This window comes from Sceloporus occidentalis, unplaced genomic scaffold (genome assembly GCF_023333645.1).
Source record: "Sceloporus occidentalis isolate IW3139 unplaced genomic scaffold, rSceOcc1.0.p SCAF_3, whole genome shotgun sequence".
In the NCBI taxonomy this organism is placed as follows: Eukaryota; Metazoa; Chordata; class Lepidosauria; order Squamata; family Phrynosomatidae; genus Sceloporus; species Sceloporus occidentalis.
In genome coordinates, this window is record NW_028316983.1 from 54,036,192 (window position 1) to 54,053,836 (window position 17,645).

At 39.6% G+C, this 17,645-nt stretch overlaps 1 protein-coding gene across 2 annotated transcripts in view; it reads left to right on the top strand.

The window, feature by feature from the left end:
* Positions 1-17,645, top strand: part of PLXNA2 (plexin A2) — a 586,503-nt gene that overhangs the window by 352,461 nt on the left and 216,397 nt on the right. For both annotated transcript variants that reach the window (XM_089514441.1, XM_089514442.1), the window contains 4 exons: positions 3,443-3,566; positions 4,637-4,790; positions 7,996-8,092; positions 12,274-12,388. In XM_089514441.1, coding sequence (XP_089370567.1) covers positions 3,443-3,566; positions 4,637-4,790; positions 7,996-8,092; positions 12,274-12,388 — 490 coding nt within the window. The remainder of the gene's footprint in view (positions 1-3,442; positions 3,567-4,636; positions 4,791-7,995; positions 8,093-12,273; positions 12,389-17,645) is intronic.

Consider the following 17,645-nt stretch of genomic DNA (forward strand, 5'->3'; position numbering starts at 1 on the left):
AGTCTTTGCATGGTGCAGCAAAAAATCAGTGAAGCCTTTCAAAATTGTAGCAAGCTACTGCTTTTTTAGGTGAGCTAGTTGTGACCTGTAAAGCTTTATATGAGTTGGTGCTACTTGAAGGATCTGAATTATTCTGCACAAGTCTCTCTAAGCTTTGAGATGTTTAGAAGAGAACTTTCTCTAGAGGTATCAGATGTTTAGCATATCTAATAGGAATTGATAAAAAGGGCGGAGCTAGTGAGGTATGTCTAGTGGGGAATAAGAATGTGAAATTAGTGATTTTCGATGACTCTAGAGTCATGCTGGATGACCTAAGAGATGATCACATGACAGCCAATTCAGTAATAATCATGGCAATGTAAATAAAAAGCAATTCTAGCTGTATAGCACTCATTAGTTTTGCACATTTGCACAATTAGCATTTAATATTGCAATCGTGTTTCATACACATCCATAGTTAGTACATTGTAAGTGATTGTTTCACATATGTGCCATTTTGACGCAATGGCACATGTCTGCAAATCATTTTCCCAAGCTGCACAGAATAAAGACAGCAAAATAAAAGTTATTATTTCAGCACATTGTTTTTTTCCAGAGTAGATGAAATTGTGCCCCCTTGAAAGAAGAATGAAATCCTCTGCAAAACCGATCCTGGTAATGAGAATGGATTGCCTCCAGTACAATACATTCTGGGTATCCCTATTTGCTTCTGCAATGGCACTGATGAAGCACTATTGTTTGACTTTTGCACTCTCTCAATCACACTTCAATTACACTATTAAGAAAACCATTCACGGGAGTTCCCTATGAATGATTGGTTGCAGGAGCATGCTGGGTTATTCATGGGCGAAGTCTGGGATAAGCACCACATCATGCGAAAATCTTCCATGCGATCATGAGATTTATCCAGGATTATGCCTCTCTTCCCCCTTTCCCCCCATGTGATAATCTCCCTAGCAGTTCTTGGAGGAAACACCTTTCTAGGCAATTCTAGATTCTTCTTCTATGGTCAACCTCCTCCAAAAGCATACCATAGAATCATGCTGGAAGACCTAGGAAATGCCTAGAAAGAACATTTGTTTGGTTTTGTTTTGTTTTGTTGTTGTTTTTGGGAGGGACGTGAGCAAGTGAAACCATGGCTAGTGGTCCCACAGATATAGGGGTCCTTCTACTACTAAGCTGTTTTGATTTTTCTGTCCTTTTCTTCATTACATTTTCATGATATTTTTGTATGTAATCGTAAACTTCCTTGAGTCCCATTCTTGGGAGAAAGATGGGATATATAAATGGAATAAATAACTAAATAACTATTCATTCATTAATTCATTCATTTTAAGCAGTACTTTCTTAAGCAATTGATTTAAAGCAATAGGTCTTGCTGAAAGGACAGGCTAACAACTATCAGGTAGAACATAATAGTGATAGTTTATGCACACTTTTAAAATTATACAGTTTGTCTTGGAATGGTAAAACTATATGGTTGAAACAGCCCTCATAATAATCTTATCCAGGCTCTTTTATCAATGTTAAGAGACTGGTTTGTATCGTTAAGAATGCAAAGGTGTACTGCCACAGGTGAGAACATGCACAAGCAAGATTTAGTCTGCCAGATGTGCTTACAAGGGCTAAAACACTCCCAGATAAGTCAAATGTTGGGACAAAATAAAGAAAATCTTACATTCCACTCTGATCTAGGAGAGCACGTCTCCTCATCAAACACCCAATCCCACAAAAGAAAAAGTGATAGTTTGAGAAAACCACATTCTTCAAGTGTCTCTTTGCAATCTAGAAAATAGATATGCTTTGCTTAGCTCTTTAGGACAATGCCATTAACCATGAGATCTGGGTTTTGTTCTCGGTTTTCTTGCCTAGCATCATCCTGTGCCTAATCACCTAGCCTGTAGATTGAGTGCTGCAGGCAGAACAACATCCACTGTGCTTATTTGGGAGTATTCCTTCTTCTACTGTACCTTTCAGAGCTGTCTCTTGGTTGCTCAGTGACCTCTTAGCCTCTCATGATGAAGGAAATGGAAAGACAGAGGGGTGATTAGCTTTTTCTGTCCATTTTTCTTCATTTTGATAGACGCTCAAGAGTTTCAGCCCACTCTGGGGCCCTTCTCAAATGAAATGACTTTGGTGATGAGCCAGGTGTCCAACACATGCCAGCTGCAGTGCTCATAACTCAGCTGGTGACACGTAATGGCTTCTGTTCAAGGAAGAAGGTGGGGGAAAGAGCACCTGGGAGATTCGAGCATGATAGCAAACCTTAACTCTTGTATCCCCAGCATGGAGAGAGAAAAATCCAAGTTTCAAGACCTTCACTTTTTTGAGGAAGAAATAATTAGCCACATACTTTCTTTTTTATTATAGTGTACATGTTACCTTGTTATTGCCTTCCATGGGTATTCATTTTTTTGAGTCTGAATGTCTGCTTATTGAAATTTTGGCTGGTAAATGAAGGGGTAAGGAAGATGAAAAGCAACAGCTAACCACAAAACCTACCATTCAGTCTTCATAACTGAGGACCTATCTTTAAAAGCAAAGCCTACCAAGTCAGCAGACCTGTCAAGAACATTTATGTGGACTTCTTCATTGCAAGTTTGGTGTGGATTTCTATTTTTAATAATAGAAAAATTATATGTATTTTTAGTGTGTATTTTTCTATTGGATTAAAAAAAAACCAACCCCAAGATTAGTGGAAACATAGGATTTACAACTTGGTCTCATCAGAGGTGAGGCATCTCTTTCTTGACTGATAACACCTTGTCCTGCTGTTTGAAACTAAGGCAGGATATAGCAAATCTGTTTAAAGCCCTCTGTTTAAGGCTACATCTACACTGCAGAATTAATACAGTTTGATACTGCTTTAATTGCCATGGCTAAGTGCTGTGGAATTCTGGGATTTGTAGTTTTGAGAGATATTTAGACTTCTCTGTTACTCAGTTCTGGTGCCACAACAAACTACAAATCCCAAGATCCCATGGGTTAAAGCCATGAGAGTTAAAGCAGTGTCAAACTGCATTAGTTCTGCAGTGTGGCAGCAGCCTAAGTTACAGAAAGTGAATGTAAGTTAGATCCTCAGTATGGATCTAAATTAATAAGAAGATTGTACATGAAACAAAAATATTTTTCTCCCATAGTAAACCACCGGATGGCATTAGAAATAGGACATTGCAAAGATTGTAACTGAATATATTCTGCCTGTTGCTTCCTAAAGTCAAGCATTCAAATTAGAAATGTAGGCAAATGGTCAGTGTGCAATAAGATACTCTTAAATTCCTTATGCAGATTTCTGGTGGAGAATGAATTGTTCCACAGCTGCGAGCTTTGTACAGTTCAGTATCATCTGCTTTTGGCTGCTGTTAGAGGTCAACTGGGCCACATGAACTACTTTGGGAGTACTACTTGTCTTGTTTATGCTATTCTGTGCTCTTGGTATCAGGTGTTCCCGGAGGGACAAGTGTGAGAGAGCAGATGAACCATTCCGATTTGCAGCCAGCATCAGCCAGTGCATGAGTATCATCGTTCAACCCAGCAGCATCCCAGTTTCTGAGCACAGCCTTTCGGTAGGTAAATGTGAGGGAAGGTTATTTGCCTTAACTGTGTTTCCTGTGCTCATCTTCTGAGCATATGAATATGATGTGCTATTATCTCAAGTAATGGCACAAGAAGAATTTTATCCTCCACACTAGACTAAAAAGGAGTGTTGTGAGGAGGAAATGTCCCCTTTTCAAAATCCTATGGTGTGACTTATTTTCTTGGAGCTGCTTGCCAGGGAGGGGGGAATCTTATATGCATAAGAGTTGTGGATGATGGTCACTGCAATGTTGCTGGCTCTGCATGACAAAAATAAATAAATAAATAAATAAATAAATAAATAAATAAATAAATAAATAAAGCAAATCCTACATCTTTATAAAATTAGTTTTAAAGACTGTTGACTCGACAGTTACAAGCCTAGCTCAGAGTTAAGGGCCTGTTCTATTGTGGCAGCATGAATCATTTTGTGCTAACCTTCACCTGTGGGTGCCACACTCTGAGGCAGTACATACAACTCAATGGTAACTGGGTTTTTTTGCGTGCTGCTGTGGGTATAGCATTTGCAGCATTCTCATTGGTTGACAACCAGCCAATCCATGCTGAGGTCTGCATGTGGCATTGGCATCCATTCTATCTCCTCAGCATGCATCACTGTGGAAGTCATCAAAAATTGACTCGTGTGTATAGTTATCCAAGAGGTTTGTGAATAGAGACCCAAAGGCTGGTGATGTGTGGTTTTTTTTCCGGAGCCACCTCTGAGTTTTTAGAGTTTTAATGGAAAATATAAATCCATTATATTTTTCAAGCGGCAGAGAAAAGGAACTCCCCAGGTTGAAAGCTGAGATTCCTGCAGTCTTATTAAAAGGCTTGTACTGTCAGGCTGTGAGAGAATTGTCAACTCCACTTCTGCCTACTGGTATTATTACTCTTCAGGTCAGTGGAGCAACTGCTGCTGCTATATAGAAGCAAGCTTTTCACTGCTGCTCCTTTGCAGAAAAATGAGAAAATAAATATTGCACATTTCTATTTCATTTTCCATATACAATGTCAGGTGGTGATCTTTCTTTTCCTATCCTTTTCAAATTTTTTTCACTAGCTCAGCTTGTTGGTGAATGATGCACCTGACCTGTCAACTGGTATCACTTGTGTATTTGGAAACCTCACTGAAGTGGAAGGCCAGGTTTTGGGCAACCAGATTGTATGTATTTCACCAGCATCTAAGGATGTCCCTGCTATACCTGTGGACCAGGGTGAGTTGTCAGTTGGAATATACCATATACAGTCAATCAGTGGTACTAGCAGGAAATTTCAGCTGTGTATTTTTTTTACCACTTTCATATAAATGTACTCCTTTCCAGCTCTGCTGGCACAAAGAAAGGAAAACCCTATATTTGAGGAGAGAATGGAAAGCCTTGTCTTCATACCTTTCCCAGGGATTGCTTTTTCCATGTTGGGAAGGGAGTGAAGAAGAAGGTTACTCACAGCAAGGAAAAGAGGAATATTTGTGGCTTCTCATCCCAAGACAAGTGCACATGTGGTTCTCAGGGCTATAGGCTTCTGTTTGGATTTAACCCCTGCAGTGGGGGGGGGGGGGGGAGAGATACAGATTCTGACTTGAATCAAACCAAAGTTGATTTTTTTATTTACTTACATTAGCAGTATTGCTGCTGACTATGATGTCTCTGAGATCATAGAATCATAGAATCATAGAATCGTAGAGTTGGAAGAGACCACTAGGGCCATCCATTCCAACCCCCTGCCATGCAGGAAATCCAAATCAAAGCATCCCTGACAGATGGCCATCCAGCCTCTGCTTAAAGACCTCCAAGGAAGGAGACTCTATCACCCTCCGAGGGAGTGCATTCCACTGTCGAACAGCCCTTACTGTCAGGAAGTTCCTCCTAATGTTGAGGTGGAATCTCTTTTCCTGTAGCTTGCATCCATTGTTCCGGGTTCTGTTCTCTGGAGCAGAAGAAAACAAGCTTGTTCCCTCCTCAATATGACATCCCTTCAAATATTTAAACAGGGCTATCATATCACCTCTTAACCTTCTTTTCTCCAGGCTAAACATCCCCAGCTCCCTAAGTCGTTCCTCATAGGGCATGGTTTCCAGACCCTTCACCATTTTTGTCGCCCTCCTTTGGACACACTCCAGTTTCTCAATGTCCTTTCTGAATTGTGGCGACCAGAACTGGACACAGTATTCTAGGTGGGGCCTGACCAAAGCAGAATACAGTGGCACTATTACTTCTCTATCAACAGCAGAGTGTCCTGAAAAAATGCAATCCTTCCACCCCCCAGACACATTTTCTGAATATTGACATTTTATATTATTCAATGACCATTGATACAAGTTATGGAATGGGATGTCATCTTGTACTTTATCTCAGGAAGTAAAATGTTTTGAGCTAGCTTGGGCCTAGTGCCTGGATTTGTATTTCTGTTTGGTATTCTGTCCCCCCACCCCCACCTCCCCCACCCCGGTAAATAGCTGGTTTAGTTCGAGGTACTGTCCATAATAGAGGATGAGCCTCTCACTTGAGGTAGAATTATCCAGGATGAGTTGTTACTTTGGAGATGTGTGCTATGGCAGTGTTTTGACTCTTGAGTTCTTGTTCCTGTCCTGGAGTGAGCACTATATCGCTACTGGTCTAGCCCTATCCATCTATTTCATTACTTTATTGGATGGGTATACAGTTTGTGAATAGGCATGCTTAGGACATATGCCTTGGCTATAGAATTTATCCATTGGATAGCCATTTAGTCTGAAGAGTAGGAGAAAAAAAGCCATGTCATATAAAACTATGGCTTTTCTGTAACACTACTAACCCCCCCTCAGTCCTAAATCAGAATTTGTTGTTGTTGTTGTTGTTGCCTTCAAGTCATTTCTGACTTATTGTGACCCAAACATGAATCACAGGGCTTTCTTGGCAAGTTTTCTTCAGAGGGGGTTTGCCATTGCCATCCTCTGAGACTTAGAACCCCAGTAGGGTTCCATGGCTGAGTGGCGAGTTGAACCCTAGTCTCCAGAGTCATAGTCCAATGCTCAGACCACTACACCACACTGACTCTTCTACCAGAATAGCCATTGGTAATAGAAATAGTTCAATACCTGGAGGATCACAAATTGCCCGTCCTTGCTGTAGTGGCTGTAATCAGTTTGTACCAAACTATATGCATTTCCACACATTTAAAAATTTGTCTTCAAGCCATCTGCTTGCTGGTCATATGTTCCATTGGGAGTCTCAAGTTTTTTATTATTTGAAGCAGACCAGGAAGGAGGCAGAGTGGGTGTTTCTCGTACTGTGAAGTCTGACTTACTCATCCTGAGTGGGTGGAGATGTTTTCTAATTTTTGGGCTGCTGCTTCACTAATATCACTGCTATCAATTCTCTTACACATGCCATTACCAAATAATGCATTGTTTTAACCTTGTTTTCTCATTGGCTCATTTCCCAGTATGCACACTATCCTGCTAACTGTTTTATGTGCAAAAAATACTTAACAAACATTTCACATAGGTTCAAGCTTGGAAGATCTCAACAGAACTTAAATGTGGAATGTGTATAAATTCCTGTCACAGGTCAATATGTGCTTTTGCTTTCTGGCTATTTAATCCCTTTCCAATTTTTTAAAATCTCTCACCCATTAATACTGATTTAATGTCTTCAGAGAAATGCACACCTTTAATATGCAACAGCTATTACATGTATGTTTCCTTCTGCCGCCTTAGAGATGCCAACATATTTTGGAAAATCAAGAAAGCAATATTTATCAATCTTATAACCAATATTTATTATATACCAGTGATGTGCAAATGCCAGTAATGTCATATTTTCCTTACATCATTGATGTCACATGAGACATCCTGGATCATATAAGATGAATGACACTGCAGCTTCCAGTGTTGCCATCAGCCCTAAAAATCTGGAGATGTCAGCTTAATAAAGGGATGTAGCCTGCTTCGTGTTCTTGGGGCTATGGGAAGGAGTAGAGTTTTTGTAGATGCTACCATGATGTGAGTACACAATCTTAGAGACTGTGACAGAACATAAGAGAAGATATGACTTTTTGGATATATATAGTCCAGTCCCTTTAGGATTTTACAGTTCGTGTGTGTGTGTGTGTGTGTGTGTGTGTGTGTGTGTGAAAGTACATATGGATCCATGTTAAAAAAAACAGGGCTGTGACCCAGTGGACATCTTGAAACAGGAAGTATTGCTCACCCTATACTGTCCCAACTGTGCAAAACAGCTTGGTGGAGAGCACAACATTTGAATTACTTTTGTCACATTTATGTATAAAAGAAAAGTTAGCAACATTTGTACTTTACATATGGAAAAGTATACCTACCTGCAAGAGTCTTGGAAAATGAGACTTTACAAGGAATATGAAAAATTCCACTGTTGTGCCTTCTCTTGTTGTTTTGATCATCTCTTTCTTTCTCTTCTCCAGACTGGTTTGGCATAGAATTGCTGCTGAAATCTAGAGAGACAGGCAAGATGTTTGTCAGCACAGAATTCAAGTTCTACAACTGCAGTGCCCACCAACTGTAAGACATCCATTCCTGTTCTTCCTACCCCGAAAAGCTTTAGTAATACATATGCAAGATATGTATAAATGTTTCTCATTTCAGGAAAGTTTTATATCAAATAATAGTCTGAAAAACAAGCTAATGTGGATAAACAAACCAAAGCCAGGGCTCTAGGACCACTATTTATAAACTTATTTTCCAGGCAGAACAGCTATTTCTCATATTTGTTGAAATAACTGTTGTGTGTATATCTATTTTTAAAGTGTCACTTTATATTATGAGCATAGTTTATTCATCTTGTCACAAAATATGGAATCAAGATGATAAGATGCCAAAGATATGCTACTATAACACCATCATGATATTACAATGTTAACTTAACTGTTGTAAGATGCCTCCAACGTGTTTTGAGTTGTATGGGTGAAATAAATAAGTAAAAATGATACATCATGTTTCATGGTACTGTTGCTTGAAGAGCAACCATATGTGACCTGCTAATCCCTAGTGTACTGGTAGTTCAAACCTTAGGAAGATAGTGTTAGCTTTATTTTTGCAGAGTTAAAAGCAAGGATGAGAAACATGTGACTCTTCAGATATTGTTGGGTGGTTTTCTTGATGCTATTGGACTGCAAATCTTATCGTCACTAGCAATAGTGACAAATGATGGGAGCTGTAGTCCTTACAACAAATCAAAAGCTACATATTCCCCATACCTGTTTTAAAGCCACATTTTATATTTTCTAAATATCCATGGGCTTGACGTTCAACCATCTTTCCCCAAAAAGGCAGGCAGTTCCTCAAACTGAGTGTGTCAGCGATAAGGGGATAATGACATGTCAAGCTTCATCAGTCACAAAATACCAAAATATCAGCATATTTGTTTTTGATGAAGACAAGATTTGACAAAATTGCAAAAAAGTAGGAATTCTGTGAAACATCTGTGACCCCTAAACCAAAGAAACTTAGAAGAAGGTAATTCCCAAACTGGGACAAACAGTAAATGGCATTTGGTAAGTCCCATGTTAACAATGACATATTTATTCTTGACAGTGGGAACTCTCTTCCTACTCTACAAGCTGCTTTGCTATGTAAGGATGGACCGTTTTCATTGCTAGAATGTAGTTGCCTCTCATATCCCTGTGAACTGGAGGGAGAAAAGGAGAGAGAAATGGGTCAAATAAATGAGTAATTAAATATGTTCATACTGCTTAATATTCCTACCCCACTTAGATTTGCATTTGTATGATTAGAATAAGCTTCCCTAGCTATTAAGGTCATTATAGAAGAATCAAAAGGAAATTACAATTGAGGATTTAAGATTGGAGAAGATAGTTAATGTGTGTTTTAGCATAGCAAGGGGTGGATTGGGAGGGAGCTGTCCAGACTCTCTAGTTTGGCGTAGAAGTATCTTCTGCTTATAATGCAGGGAAATTATTGTTTAATTTGTATTGAGTTACAGGTTGTTGTTTTTAGATTAGAAATCCCCCCCCCCCAGTGGTGCTAGAGGCTAGAGTGATCAGTATTGACCCTTGAAATCTTGGACTGTTTACTGACTTATCTTGACTTGCTGTGGGAAAACAAAATCAGATAATTTTAAGCCTTTAAACAAGGAAAGCAGCACAAGGAATTGCACTCTTTTGCCATATGGATGCTGTTGACCTCTAAAAATAACAAACATCCCCTCTTTCCTCCCACATTCTCTATTATTAGAAATAGAAGGAAAAGCCTCTTCTTTGCAGGAAAACCCAGAAATGTTCATGATTCAAAGGCTGTTCAGAGGTTTGTCCCTTTGGGAGCAGCTGCTCTCCAAATATCCCAAGGCAAAAAAAAGAAGAAGAAGAAAAGAAAGAAAGGACTAAAAGAAAACACCATCTTAATGACGGGGGGGGGGGAGGGACTGCATGCACTGCAGAGGCAGACCAAAGCCTTGGGCTGAATCTGGAGCTGTCTTTACTTGAGCTCTGGCTGACCCACTAGATGGCATTAATCTCATGATGCTGCTATTGAATGCTATTGAATACCTGGACTCTTGAAATTTTCTGTCTCTAAGTCAGTGACCAGCACTGTACTCACCTGGATCTGTGTGAAACCAGAAACCCTTACGAAAAGCAGAGAAGGGAAATTATGCCAAATGTCAGTCACTAGCATACATCTTATGCAAGTCCTGTGACAGAATAGTGTTGTTTTTCCGAAAACATTCAGTAGTTCGTTGTTTTATTTTGTTTTTGTCTGATTAGACAAAAAATCCTGAGCAGGAAGAAAAATAGCCACTTGATAGACCTGCAGCAGTGCAAAATTCACTGTCTACAAATAATTAAATGAACCTTAGTAATCTGTTTAGTTGTGCAGTCTTAAGCTCTGCAACATGAAGGAACAGACAGATAGTTTTCAGGAAACCAAAGTCCTTTATCACATAATATTTTGGCATGGCTTTCTGTGTACATGCAGTTGTACCAAGTCACACAATCCCACTTTGCCACACAGCACTGATTAACATGGATCAAAAGTTTATTTTTCTATTGGTTAACTTTTTATTGAATTTTTCAGCCTATGGTTGGCTCCCAAAGGGAACTATTGCTATTAAAATACTATATAAAATGCTGTTATGGGAATTGTGATCTCAGCTGGATCTATCCAAGCATGAGGCAGAAGGCATGACTGCTGCCTGCCTCCCTCTGGTGGCACAATACCAGGCATTTTAACATTCCTTCTATAGTCTTAATGCCCTGCCTCTCTACCTAACCCAATATTCTTTAAAAGTGGAGATTTGATACTAGGAGTAAGCATATGCATTGTCCCAAACCAAAAATAGCCAATCTTACATTTTACTCTGCATTGGACACCAGATATGTTAGACTTTTGTGTAGCTAGTATAATCTAAATTGAGACCATAGGTAAAACTTCCCAGCATATAGAAGTTAAAAAAATAATTATGTTTAAAAAATATAATTAAAACCATTTAAAATAAAAAATATGAAAAACAACAAATAAAAATCTAGCATATTATGCAAGGCCCAAATCCCATAAAAATCAGTTCTCAAAGGCCTGCTGAAATAGAAAGTCTTCACTTGAGTGCAGAAAAATAGTAAGGAGGGTGCCAGTCTAACTTCTCTGAGAAGGGAGTTCAGAGTCTGGGAATGCACATGGAGAAGGCCCTCTCTCATGTTCCCACCAGGTTAACATGTGACGATGGTGTGACAAAGAGAATATCTCAAAACACAGGCAACTTCATAGAGAAGAATATAGTCTATCAGATAACCTGGACCTAAGCTGTCCACTGTGCGTAGTCCAGTAGGCTGCAGTCCACAAAAAACTATGCCAAATAATTTTTCTTAGTCCTTAAGGTGCCACAAGACTCCTAGGTTTTGTTGAAAGGAAGATGAAGTGTCGTACATAGATTAATGTACTGGTGGAAGTACTCCCAAGATCATTTATTTCAAACCCTCAGCCTATATTCTTACATATAAGTAATATAACAGAGTGTTGAGAGCCTGATCTGGGAACAAAGGAATCCTTGATTCAAATTTCATGCCTGCCACAATTTTATTGGGTTGCTGAGGCAAGGTATTATTCTACTAGCCTCATTCCTACATCTGCAACATGGGGCTCATAATAGTGACTGACTTCGCAGGGTGGTTGTAAGCTTTTTCTGAGACAAATGGGAAGCACTTGGAACATTCAGCAAGTGAACTACAAATGTAAAGAAATGTTATATTTATTATCTTATAATCAGCACAGCCTGCCCATTTTCCTTGAAATGAACCTGTATGTAAAAACATTGATTTTTTCTTAATTATGACAATGTTTTTCTTCAGATTTATTATATAAACCAGTGATTAACTGTTTCTTGGTTTTTCATTCTAATGCAGTAAAGAAGAAAGTAATTTGGCAATTACTTTTAATGTCAGTGAAGGCTGACATTAAAAGCTAAACAGCATAACTGCCAGTATCATTAAGTAAGAATACATCAAATATCTACCCAGTAACCATCTTTTAAGTGTTTGTTCTTTTCAAACAAATGTGTACATGTTTTAATTAGTCTTTTATGATGTACCTCTGTTGACATTCACTTTCCTATCATTATCTATATTGGCTAGGCAGTAATAATCAAACATAATCAATTTCATATTTCCCCAGATTCAAGGCTGGAAACCATCTTTTTGACCTTCTAACATGGTGTTTAATTCCTTCCTTGGCAGATGCCTCTCTTGTGTAAACAGCGCTTTTCGTTGCCACTGGTGTAAATATCGGAACCTCTGCACTCATGATCCCACAACATGCTCCTTTCAGGAGGGACGGATCAATGTTTCTGAGGTATGGATAATACTTGATGTAGAGGTTCAACAACATCTGTTGTTGTTGTTGTTGTTGTTGTTGTTGTTTACCTTTGTGTATCTTCAAGTCATTTCTGATTTATGGTCACCCTAAGGCAAGCCTATCATGGGGTTTTCTTGGCAAGATTTGTTCAGAGGGGAATTACCATTGCTTTTCTCTGTGGTCACCTTGGACAAGTCACACTCTCCCAGCCTCAGAGGAAGGCAATGCCAATGGATTTTCATGGTAGAGCAGAGATTCAAGCCCTGATCTACCAGAATCCTTTACCAAGTATTCATTTATCAGGTGTTCATTTCATGATACTACCTGAGTTCCTTTCTCTCCTCTTCCTATCCTAGCCTAACAAAATCACCTACACCAAGTGGAAAGCAAAAGTGAATAGTTTGGTTGATGACCTGTTTTCAGAATTGGAGATAGATGGGGAAAACGTAAATGGAGAGTGTGGAACCATATCACTGAACAGCACAATTCAAATCAGAGGTGGAAATATATTTGTAAGCAGAAAATCTGTGAAAAATTCTTTGTTGGGTGGATAGTAAATAGTAGCTATTTGATTGATGCAAAAGATAATGATTCCAATCATCCTCTGTTCTAGCAAAAATTGGGTTCTACATCTTTAGGCTGTTATGTACCATCTATTTACTCAAGCATAAGCCCCAGAGAAATAAATGGGGTAGCTTCATGCATAGCTGGCAGGATTCTGTTGCTTTATATGAATTGTAATAACCACGGTAGTGCATGTGCTGTTTATAGAGTTTTCTCTTTGATATAATATCACCGAATGTCTTTTAAAGGCCCAGAAACTGACAGCCTCACCACTTCAATGAGACAAGCCATCTTTTCAGGACATACCCCATACCCTGCTACTTGCTAACGTTATACTACAAACATGACTTTGTGGGAGCACTCTTCACAGAGCACTGAAATTCCTAGATCTATCCATAACCATGTTAGAAAAATGCTTTCTAAGCCAGTTAACTGAGACAAGTTTCTATTGAGGAAAATGTCCATGCAGAATGTCTTACTTGAGAGCCAAACTAGACATAATATTAATTTTGTAGTTTGCCTATTAGTGAAAACTTTTTCATTCACAAATTAGTGGTGCCCTTCCAGTGCATCATGACTGTAGCATGGCAGACAGGGAAACTTAATGTTTTGCCCATTGGTGTGGATCTGGGACCCTGAGTGTACAAATTGCTTTGGATATTAGAAATGATTGTAGGAAGAGTTCATTTGTGTGCCCTGCTGAAGAAGGCATAGCGAGTCAAGAGCCCTTTCAGGTGAAAAGAAGAAGTGTACTTGGGGAAAGAAGGGCCTGTTACAGACTGCCAAAATAAAGCTGCTTCGGGTCTCTTTGGAGGTATGCTATTTAAATGATGCATGGGTCCTAAGAGTCCGGAGGTCGCGCCAAAGCCACACTCCATTCCTAAGCACTGGAGTGCAGCTTTGGCGCAGCTTCCAGATTCTTCAGATGCATGCATCATTTAAACAGCATACCTCCAAAGAGACCCGAAGCAGCTTTATTTTGGCAGTCTGTAACAGGCCAAGGTGAGACAAAAAGCTGTCCATGAGATCAAGAGAAGGCATTCATGTTCCTCCATGACAATAAGTCCATTACGCCAACAACACTGTGAAACAATAGGAGCTGTGGGGTGCCTGCATTTGGGTGAAAACATCACTTGTATTTCAGGTTGCAAGCAGGAATAAGTGGTTGTCATTCAGTGTCATAAAAAAAAAAAAGCCTGACCTGAAAGGAAAGGAGATTGAAAAGAATAAAATGCTCAGTAATAATTCTTTTCCCCCTTATGAAGGGATTGTCCTGCTCACTAAATCCATAAGAAATATCTAGTCAAAATAACATAACATGTCTTCCTGCTGAAAAATGATGCCCAGAGGAAATGCACCTAAGAAGAGTTACACATGCATATATGTGTATATTCTAGAGCTTGGCAAAAGCCACTGGCTTGTTAATACCTTTGATCAAAAGTGACACCGGGTGGCTTGGCCTGTCAGAGCATCAAAACATTTCACTTAGAAGTTTAAAAAGATGCCCAAGGAGAGTTCTCAGCAGTGAAAAAAAAATAGTTTGATAACAAAACTAGGATGCAAGTTTTCAAAATGACTCAAGAGAGCAATAATCTTTCATGTTCCTTATGTTTTAGTGATGGATTTGTCTGCTTGTCCTGCAAGGTTGACTGCATTCCCTTTGCTCAATGTTCAGATTCAGGTTTACAGTTTGAAAGCAATAATGGTAAAGTTACCCTCCATTCCATTGTTGTAGACTGCTCTTACTGCCCCAGTAGGAAATGGAAACTACTGACCAGGAAAGTGGGGCAGGGTGAGTGGAGAGAATGATTTGTCTAGACCAGAATAAGGAAGTGAATGAGTAACACAGCAAGGAATCCAAGTCCAGAGGGAATCCTGGCTCTGTGTCTGATCTAATTACTATTTAAAAACCTCTTCATGGTTCTGGGCACAAAATTCAAAAGGACTCTTCCCCCATTTGCTGAGTTCTGCTAAAGATTCGACCACATGAAAGGGGCTGAGAGCTATAGGAAAATCCTGCACTTATATCTATATATAATCTTTTAATCACCTGAAGAAAGACTTCTTTGGGACATGATCTGAGGGGAATGCAGTGTTTGGAAAATCTGCCTTATCTTGCTATCTCTCCCTGACAATCTCCTGGAGCTAGAAGAGCTTCCGTTAGGCTTTCTCTCATTAGCTTTTGTTGAATAAAATGTATTGTGCCACTTTGAGGGATCACTCTTGCTAAGCATAGCCACGAATGTAACATTGTCCACCTTTACTTCACATGCATATGTGCTCACACCCATATAGTCCCACAGGCTAATTTGTCTAGTCCTTCTAAAGAAAATAAAGTGTTGTAATTCAGTTTATTTTTTGATATGCATTTTGCAGACAGTAATGCTAGAGGTCTCAAAATATTTCTGTAAGAAATTCTACTTTCTCCTTCAGCCTGCTTGCAATGCTGTTTTTTCACCAATCAACTGAATATATTAGTAGAATACTTATGCACAAAATTCACTTTGTTAATAGAGGATGCATTCCATTTGGAAGCAAACTAAAAATGATAATATTTCAAGCAAACCTCTTTTGTTGTAGTGTACTTTCAAGTCATTGCTGACATGGTGACCCTAAGGTGAACCTATCATGGGGTTTTCTTGGTAGCGTTTGTTCAGATGGGGTTTGCCTTTGCCTCCCTCAGAGGCTGTGAGAGTGTGATTTGCCCAAGGTCATCCAGTAGGTTTCCATGTCACAGTGGGGATTCAAACCTTTGTGTCCTATTCCAACACTTAGACCACCATACCATGCTGGCAAGCTAGTTTCTGTCAAAGAATTTCACATGAAACCACTCACAGTTGGTTGGCAAGCAGCTCAGTACTATGCTGTAAACATGCAAGCTTTCCTCCCACAATCTTTCTGATTCAGTAGTTAACACATATTTTCTGAAAGGTTAAAAGCACATAGCCTGTATCAAATGTTAACCCATGGTATGAATCATGACACATTGCTAGCAATTGCTTGTTTATGTTGGAGTGACAGCAAACTGAAGCCTTTAAATGAAGGTTATGCTTTGCAACATGACTGGAAAATGGTACTTTCATGTTTCATCACTTTGTTCCATTAATGGTTAGCGGCAGATCAGTGCTCTAGTCATTCAAGTAAATTTGCACAACTTGATTTCTTTCCCTCGTTTCAGTTTAGTAGAATTTTTCTTTAACATGATTAAACAGCACTACACTAATGCTATGGCAAACCATCCTACTAAAGCAGTCAAGATGTGTGTGTCATAAATATGGTCTGAGGGATTCACTGAAGATTGTATGATTCACCTGTTCTAAAAGATAAGGGAGAAGTATTTTAACAAGCAAAATTGGTTTGTTAAAATATTTCAACCTTTCCATCAAAACACCTCCAGGCTGATTATAATATAAATTTAAATGCTAAGGGCATAAAACAGCCACAATAGAAAACCAATAGGTCTCTCCCCACTACATTTTAAAATACCAACAAATAACATTATTCAGTACCCAAAGGTAGGCAGCAATATAGCCATACATGCCCCCCAGGATGATATTTTACCATCTTTGTATGTGGCAGTGGACAATCAAAATGACCTCCTTCGAATATAACATCTGAGCAGGCTCCTGTCAAAGCAGGCAGTTAGTATGGCTCGGTACAGACGGGCATCGACGCACGTCTTGATGACGTGCTAGGGTTGCCTCGGGGTGTCACTTACAGATGCCCCGCAAACCCAGCACATATTCCGTACGTCAAAATGACAGTGCCCTGTACAGATGGGTGCTGCCATTTTGACGTAACAGACACTTAGCATCCACACATCACGGTGTAATACTGACATTGTGAGTGCGCCATTGGTGCACTGCGACATCAGTATTGCGCTGCAAAAAGAACCCGCTTTTTGTGGGTTCTTTTTGCAGTGCAAGGAAACCGTGCAGTTTGTCCGCTGCAGCTTCCTCGCAGAGCAAAACAAGGCACCGGCAGACCACCCTTTTTGGGCTATCTGTACCGGGCCTGTGTTAACTTCCTTAGCTTACACTCTCAGGTTACCATATATACTCGACTATAAGTGAACTTCATGTATAATTGAAGGCAGGTTTGGGGGCCAAAGTTATCATATACCCCATGGATAAGTTAGGGGTGGAACATAGGGGCATGTAACAAATGTTGCAAAAGACAAAGAAAAAGAAAATGTTGCTAAATAACTTACAAAATTCCAGCAGGCATAACTGTTTGTGCTCACCCTAAAGGCTGGCTGGATGGGGAGGGATCTGTAATAAATGTGGCTGTGTGGTGTGTGGAGGAGCTGACCAGGTGCAAGCAGGTTTAAGAAAATGTGCATATGTCACAAAAGATGAAAAGGCAAAGCAAAGAAAATGGCAACTAGGTTAAAGTGATTATAGCCTTTAACTTTAGGCCTCATTCCCACTATGATTTAAACGGAATCGTGATTCGGTCCAATCTGGTTTAAATAAGCATGGTTCCCACTCAATCCAATTCGCTGAAGCAATTCAGAAAGGGGGGGCATGCTCTAGACCCGCTTAACCTGCATCAAAAAGATGCTGATTTTTTTCCATGTCTTTTGGGCTGAATCACTTTATTTAGAAACAAAGCAGTTCAGCTCAAGTGGGAACCAGGTGGATTCAAATCCACCGCCCGGTATCCCTTCTCTGCCCCCAGCCTCCTTCCA